Source organism: Euprymna scolopes, chromosome 45 (genome assembly GCF_053919585.1).
Source record: "Euprymna scolopes isolate OS-2025 chromosome 45, ASM5391958v1, whole genome shotgun sequence".
Lineage (NCBI taxonomy): Eukaryota > Metazoa > Mollusca > Cephalopoda > Sepiida > Sepiolidae > Euprymna > Euprymna scolopes.
This window is the reverse complement of record NC_136526.1, coordinates 30,879,549-30,888,064: the sequence shown is the minus strand read 5'-3', so window position 1 is coordinate 30,888,064 and position 8,516 is coordinate 30,879,549. Positions and strand designations below refer to the sequence as shown.

Genomic DNA, 8,516 nt, shown 5'->3' with positions numbered 1-8,516 from the left:
TTTCGCATTATGAACTTTACTATGGACTTGGATTCTTAATAAAAAAGGAAAAGGATAAAACATAAATGTTAATGAATATAATTTCTGTTATCAATTATTTACAATGTTAATCCATAGTAGATATTCTAGAGAATGACACGTATTGAATATGAAAATCGAATTTGTTTAGTGTGTATTTCTATGCACTCAGCAAACTTTCATTTTCAAAAATTATCAATCATATAACGTGTCAAGAAAGAATTATGCCAGACATGCTTCTCTCAAATATTATTTCATATTCATTACAAAATGTGAATCCATTGAAAAAGAAAAATACTTTTTACAAGAACACGGTTTCTATACATTGTGACTTTTGCTATGCCTTCTCAAATGATGTTTCAACGAAAATGATTTACTGCACACTTCACATGAATATTGATTTCTTTCAGTGTGTTTCTGTATATGATTTTTCAACGTTGATGTTTGTGTAAACGAAACCCCACAAACTTTGCAAACATATGGTTTTTCTCCACTGTGTATTCTCATATGATTTTTTAAGCTGGACTTCTGTGTAAAGGAGGCCCCACATACTGGGCAAGCATATGGCTTCTCTCCAGTGTGTATTCGCATATGAGTTGTCAAGGAAAATTTCTGAGTGAAAGACGTCCCACACACTTCACAAGAAAATGGTTTCTCTCCTGTGTGTGTTCTAATATGGACATTCAAGGATGACCTGAGTGTAAACGAATTTCCACATTCATCACATGAATATGGCTTCTCCCCAGTGTGTGATCGTATATGTTCTTTTAAAATCCGACTTTGTACAAATGCTTTACCACATACTTCACAAGTATATGGCTTCTCTCCACTATGGATTCTCATATGATGTTCCAAGTGTGATTTCTCTCTAAAGCAACTTCCACATATTTCACAAGCATGTGGTTTTTCCCCAGTGTGTGTTTTGATATGTCGATTTACACTCTGTTTTTCTGAAAACGATCGACCACATATTTCACAGGCATACGACTTCTCTCCCGTGTGTGTTCGAAGATGACGATTCAGATAACGTTTCTGTGAAAACGATCTTCCACATATCTCACAAGAAAATGACTTCTCACTCGTTTCGTCCATATGATGCTTTAAATTTGACATTTTAGTAGAATGTGCGTCCTCTAATGTTATAACCAAAATTCTAACACAATAATCTGATGCCGGTGTAAATATTAATATTCACACAAGATAAAATTGATTTTTCTCCATGTACCACAACATAAGAACTGTTTAAATAATTTGATTGAAATTGTATTTTTATACAAAATGTCAAGTACATTCTGTGTCAAATATATATATATATATATATATATATATATGTGTGTGGGGGGGGTGTTTGTCGGCCAGCACTAACCCCATTAACTGGCTTCCTCCAAAGGAGGAAGTTTCATGGGAGTATGAAATTCACAAGCGGTCTCCAGTCGCATGTATATCCCCACTAGAGAGGATAATGACGTTAGGTTTTTCCAACTCTTGCAGGGAGATGTTGACGTCCTCCTACATACAGCACCTGGAATTCCAAAATTGATCAACCATTTGAGTAATAATCAGGCTCAACATTGCTTAACTTCGGTGATCTGACAGTAACTAGTGCGCCAACGTGTGTGTGTGTGTATGTGTGTGTGTATTATGTGACAGTGGTACAATATGTCTTTGTTAAAGGGTCATGAGCATTCATCTCAGCCGCTTCTTTTTTTCGTACACTCATGTATTTACTTTAACAACGTTTTAGACTTTGCGAACATCCACAGAATCAATTTTTAAACAAACACCTTTTTAAGTTATATAATTTTATAGCCACACCTTCATGGATTTTAGCTTTTTTATAGCCACACCTTCATGGATTTTAGCTTTTTTATAGCCACACCTTCATGGATTTTAGCTTTTTTATAGCCACACCTTCATGGATTTTAGCTTTTTTTATAGCCACACCTTCATGGATTTTAGCTTTTTTATAGCCACACCTTCATGGATTTTAGCTTTTTTATAGCAACAACTTCATGGAGTTAGCTATTTAGCTTTTGACATTTCATTTTATGAAGATCAAGTTGAAATTATCATCGATTTACATGTTTAAAAACTGTATCTTTCGACCTCGTTTATCTGTAAAAACAAAAGAAAATGAACACATGATACAGTTTCCAAATGTTGATACGAATATAAAAATTCTCAAATGATAATTTCATTTTATGTAAAAATTTATGTTCATATTTTTAGACAGTTTTAAAGTATCGAATATCCATTCAGATATTGAAAATTTAATGTTTTATAAAGATTTTATACTTATAAAAATTGATTTTATATTTTAAAAAATTGGTTTTATATTTATAAAAAATGATTTTATATTTATAAAAAATGATTTTATATTTATAAAAAATGATTTTATATTTATAAAAATGATTTTATATTTATAAAAAATGATTTTATATTTATAAAAATGATTTTATATTTATAAAAATGATTTTATATTTATAAAAATGATTTTATATTCATAAAAATGATTTTATATTTATAAAAATTGGTTTTATATTTATAAAAAATGATTTTATATTTATAAAAAATGATTTTATATTTATAAAAATGATTTTATATTTATAAAAATGATTTTATATAAAAAATGATTTTATATTTATAAAAAATGATTTTATATTTATAAAAATGATTTTATATTTATAAAAATGATTTTATATTTATAAAAAATGATTTTATATTTATAAAAACTGATGTTATATGTTCCAAACGAAATACTCTGCATTATCTTATTATTAAATTATCTTATTTATATTTCAATATAGGATTTTATCAATGTATAATCGAATGGGCATTTTACTTTTTAAAACAGTATTCCTTTAATCTGTCATTTCTAAATGACTGCTTTGCTGAAGGCAATATAATCGTCTTGTTTTTTTTTTCTTCTCCTATGTTTATCGTTTGGGTCAAGCAGATAATTCCTTTCCAAAAACATTTTGAAAGAACAACACATTTCATAGTGACTGCTTTCCTGATGGCAATATAATCGTCTTCTGGTCCACTGACAGAAAATTCTTTTCACAACCCCCAGTTCTTTACCCCCTAACCCTAACCCTCATTTCTTTTTCTTCATCATTTTCAATTTTCTACTATCATTAAAATGATAAACCATCATTCTAGTAAAAATTAATTTGGGCCATTACAAAATGCAAACTGATGAGTAGGGCTATGACAACAGCATATTATTTTCCTTGTTTTGATTCTCAGGTATGTATCCATTGATCAATTGTATCTAACTGTATTGGATATATACTTGAGAGTAAAACCAATGAAAAGAATATGCTGTTGTCCTAGCACTACTCATGAGTAATAAATCTTACACACACAGTATCTATATATATATATATATATATATATATATATATATATATATATATATATAAGGTATGTGCAAAAAATTGTGGTAGTTTGTAGACAGTAAAAAGCTACATGTTTTTATGATTTCATTACTTTCTGGTTATGTTTGAAATATGAAATGCTATGGTTAATCTCTAAAAATAGAAACATGTATAAAAAAAAATGAAAAATGTTATCATGGCGGGCAAAAAAACTTCAGCTAAATTTTAAATTGGAATAAATCAATTGTAAAAATCCACTGAAAGATAAACATTATTTAATGAAACATTTTCCAAGATAATTACCAAATTAAAGTCTCTAGTAAATTAAAATATTTTATACTTTTTACTAAATATTGCATTATTATACAAAACATGTGAGCTTAGTAAACAAATGGATTATTGATGAGTAGAAATTGTATGGCAAAAAATGAATACACAAATTGAAGCTATATTTCAAAGGAGTCCATAAAATAAAATAATTTATAATAGAATTGTATGGTAGCAAAAAAAATGCATTAATATTTTGTTGTACTATTCTTTATATGAAAGAAAAATAGTTTTGTAATATTTTACAGGAATTGAAATATTATTATGCATTAGTTTTATTTAGGAAAATTAGAAAAAAGTTTATTTTAGTATTCTAAAAAAATACTTAAAGTTTTTCTAATTTTCTAAAATAAAAAATGCATATTTCACTTTTAAAAAGTTAAATTATTTTAGTGTTCCAAAACAAAAAAAAATGGGTAGCGTGACAGCACTACTGTCTAAGAAAAAAGTAAGGTGCTTACTTCCCTCCCCTAGTCTGTGGTAGATATTTGAGCAAGGTCAAGAACCCATTTTACCCCTATCCACCGATCCGAATAATGTGAAGTCCTGGACAGCAGGTGACTGAAGAAATACTGAAGCATACAGTATGGCACTGCTCCGGCAGAAACAATCTGCAAGCTACTATCTGTACAACTGCAGAGAAAGTCGTGGTAATATATCAAACTCTTTATTCGAGAACCAGCATGAATGAGGTTCTGAATCAGTCGGGAAGCTGAAAACAACAGCGAGAAACACAGGTTGAGAGTGTAAACACTTTGACAACATCAAAAATGATGAGAAACAATGAAATCATGAATGCCTCGGGGGAAAATATGGTGAGAGACCACTCGAAGTAAATTAAATAAAAATAAATTCCATAAATAAATTTTCCATTAGAATATAAAACAAAACTTCTGTAAAATTTTGTTCAAAACATTTTTGGGGTTTGTATTACTGTACACATATATTCAAAAAAGTTGTCAAAGAACAAATATATAACAAATAAATATTATCAAAGGCAAGATAAGTTACTTTTCTACCAAACTGGATACATTTTTTTTGTTTTTATTCAATGTAACATGTTTATTAAGCTCGAAAAACATGCAGTGTTTACCGATGTATTGGAAAATTTACAATGGCGCCCGACACTCCCTTTAACATGGTAAGTTTGGGAAAAGGTGTTATAAATAATAAACTAGACAAAATACTATTAAAAAAACACCGAATATATGTCAACTTATGTCACGGTAACATATGATGAGCGAATTTCTAACAGTATTTTGTCTAGTTTATTATTTATAACATCTTTTCCTGAACTTACCCTGTTAAAGAGAGTGTCGGGCGCCATTTTGAATTTTCCAATACATCGGTAAACACTGTATGCTTTTCGAGCTGAATAAACATGTTACATTGAATAAAAACACGAAAAAAATATATCCAGTTACGCAGAAAAGTAACTTATCTTGCTTTTGATAACATTTATTTGTTATATATTTGTTTTTTGACAACTTTTTCGAATCTATGTGTACAGTATTACAAACCCCATTTTTGTTTTTTTCTATACGAACTCTTTACTGCATCAATTGTATAATAAAATTGGAATGACACGGATTGGGACGCAAGTCCAGTGTATTTATTGCTTCCGCACCGTTTCCATTTTTAGAAATTATTTTTTGTGCTGAGCAAAGATTTCATTTTTTTCTTTTCTTTTTAGAATTTTTCCATAGAAAATAATTCGTACTTGATGTTCATACATTTATATGTGCAAGAGAAATATGAAAATATTGTTTTTTCAATTTTCCCGAAACTTATTAAAATACCTTTAAATATTTTTTAAAAAATTCTTTATTATATAAAGGCCAAACGTCTGTGTGCATGTATGTGTGTTTATTGTTATGTCCAGCTAAAAATCAACAAAATAAAAAAAAAAAGACCACCATGAACATGGTACCAACTGAAAGAACAGAGATCCGGATGTATGATATCTAAAAATTAGTAAAAATCATTAATTTTTGAGGTACAAATCTCGTTTCATTTGAAATTTTGGGCCTTTGTATATTCTGTGTTTACAAAATTTTAGTTTGTTGCGTTTTGTGAACGCCAGAATCACTAGGTTTTTTGCTAATTAATTCATGTTTTGTACAAACAAAGTGTTGTTTTTTTAAATTTAATTCAATATCTTAGGACTTTACTAATTATCTTTGAAATAGACCCAGAAAACTAATATTTATCTTTTAAAGGATTTTTACAATGAATTTATTTAACTTCAAAATTTAGCTGAATTGGGTAGCTCGCCGTGAAAACATTTTCATAACTTTTTTTTTTTTTTCACGTGTACAAATATTTTTTTCTTTTGAAAATCAAGTTTAGTCCTTAATCTTTCAAATACAATAAAAAAAAAACTACAAAAAAATTCTGATAAATCGGCTTTCAAAACTAGGTCCCCCTATTTTTGTCCGCCCATTTTTGCCCGTACCTATACTTATGAAATATATATATATATATATATATATATATATATATATATATATATATATATATATATATATATATATATATATATATGTGTGTTTTAGTAACTTATCTCATTTTTGTAGGATTTATTTGTTGCATTTTTTTTTTTACAGTAAAAATGTCCGCCGCCCATCTTACCTTTCATTCCGGAAAAGAACGAGTTTTTCTTTTCTTTTGTATTCTAAACATAATATTTAAAACAGTTTGTTGATGTTTCCATAGAAAAGCGATACAATGTCGGGTTTGGGTGTCCGATTTAAGAAAAACAAAGCATTTAAAGATATAGAAGAATAAAAATAAAAGATAACTAAAACACGATTTAAACGCGAAAGAAAAGCAATTAGTAACGAACAATGAATTAAGTCATCATAAAGCGGTGTAATCACCAGTTCGTTCCTCGTTTTAAAAGACCCTTTCATTAGTTAAGCGTGCGTTATATTTTCCTACCAATTTATATAATGTGTGTCCATGCTTACGGCTTAAAAACTAAAAACAAACACTTCATATAAACAACTCTAAAAAGAAAAAGATAGCATAGAAATGAACATCTAAAAGCAAAAAGTAATAATAATAATAATAATAATAATAATAATAATAATAATAATAATAATAATAACTAGTTGAACCAAGAAAGAACAAAATTTTAAAATGTCAGAGTTCATTTAATGTTTGCTTGGTACTTATACAGTTTAATGACGACATTAAAAAATGGAAATATTGAAAAAAAATTTTTTTTGTACGTACCTGTTATAGACTGAAGTTCTTCGAAAAAAAATTTCACTTCATTTGATCAAGTAGTTTTTTTTTTTTTTTTACAGCGAAAAACAATTATTTATCACGGCTACGTCAACGTGGCCATTTTGGAAATGTTATTGCAGCGCCCAGGAATTCCCTAAGGGCAGGTAACTTTCCCCAAGGGCAGGTAACTGCCCTACGTAGCAGAATACCTCCATTTTAGGCCAATCTAGCCCTTTTTTTCCACCAGAATCAGAATTTTTTTTTTTTTTTTTTTTTTTTTTTGCGAAGACAGATGCCATTTTTGGAGTGGTTTTTTTTTTTTTAATTTGTAACAGAAGAAAATAAAATAAAAAAAATATTAGAAAAATTAGAAATGTGCAATCGAAATTGTCGAATTAAAAAAAAAACTTAGGGTTTGTATTACTGTATATGGATATGTTTTTAGTGTTTTTATTCAATGTAACATGTTTATTCAGCTCGAAAAGCATACAGTGTTTACCAATGTATTGGAAAATTCAAAATGGCGCCAGAGTCTCTCTTTAACACAGTAACTTCAGGAAAAGACGTTATAAATAATAAACTAGACAAAGTACTGTTAGAAATTCGCTCAATATATATTACCGTGACATAAGTTGACATATATTCGGTGTTTTTTAAATAGTATTTTGTGTAGTTTATTATTTATAACACCTTTTCTCAAACTTACCATGTTAAAGAGAGTGTCGGGCACCATTTTGAATTTTCCAATACATCGGTAAACACTACTGCGCATGTTTCGAAAATAATTGCGTAAAAAATTTTCAGTTCTTTGCATTCTTCAATTTCTTGGCATATTCAATAGTATTCTGCTTTAAAAATTTAAAAAAAAACGGAAAAAAATTGCAGATGTGATGTGCGTGTGCGCATCTCATTCTGGCGAAAAAAAAAGGCTAGATTGCGAAATCTGGCCTAAAATGGAGGTATTCTACTAGGTACATTTACAAAATGGGCACGTTGACGTCGTCGTGATAAATAATTGTTTTTCGCTGTAAAAAAAAAAACTACTTGATCAAATGAAGTGAAATTTTTTTTCGAAGAACAGTTACGTGCAAAAAATTTTTTTTTCAATATTTCCATTTTTTAATGTCGTCATTAAACTGTATAAGTACCGTTTGCTTTAAAGTACATGACATGACACACAGCCGAAGCCGAGGAAGATATTCACATGGACAGTTCGCAACATAATACTCTTTGTTATAATGCTTAATACGGTTAAACAGTTAAATTAAAGGTGTCCCCTGTGTCATGGCAGCCAAATTCGACCGGTGTTAGCGCCAAAAAAGCGTTTTGCCGTTTTTTTAAACTTGCAAAACAATTATTTTCAACAAAATGCTAACTTACCAATCAATAAATAATGAAATAAAAAATATTAAAATACAATGAACAGTAAAGTGCGATGTGTCAACACTTCGTGTCCGTTTTGTCACGTTTCTATTAATAACAACAGGACAAGGATATCATCGTTCAGACTAACGTGGCCGACTGACCAAGTCTCGTTTATTCACGTTTTTGTCCGAGAGT

The 8,516-nt window shown here is 29.0% G+C and overlaps 1 protein-coding gene across 1 annotated transcript; it reads right to left on the bottom strand.

Moving 5' to 3' along the window:
• On the bottom strand, nucleotides 1-6,821 carry LOC145269348 (uncharacterized). Its single transcript, XM_080125049.1, has 2 exons — nucleotides 6,357-6,821; nucleotides 1-2,133 (listed from the first exon to the last, which is right to left on the bottom strand). The coding sequence occupies exon 2, from the start codon at nucleotides 1,129-1,131 to the stop codon at nucleotides 337-339; it is 795 nt and encodes a 264-aa protein (XP_079981175.1). The 5' UTR covers nucleotides 1,132-2,133; nucleotides 6,357-6,821; the 3' UTR covers nucleotides 1-336.
• Nucleotides 6,822-8,516: the final 1,695 nt, after the last annotated feature.

Bases quoted from the DNA above. Each gene is read 5' to 3' on its own strand.
- LOC145269348 (XM_080125049.1), bottom strand. From the start codon at position 1,131: ATGTCAAATTTAAAGCATCATATGGACGAAACGAGTGAGAAGTCATTT.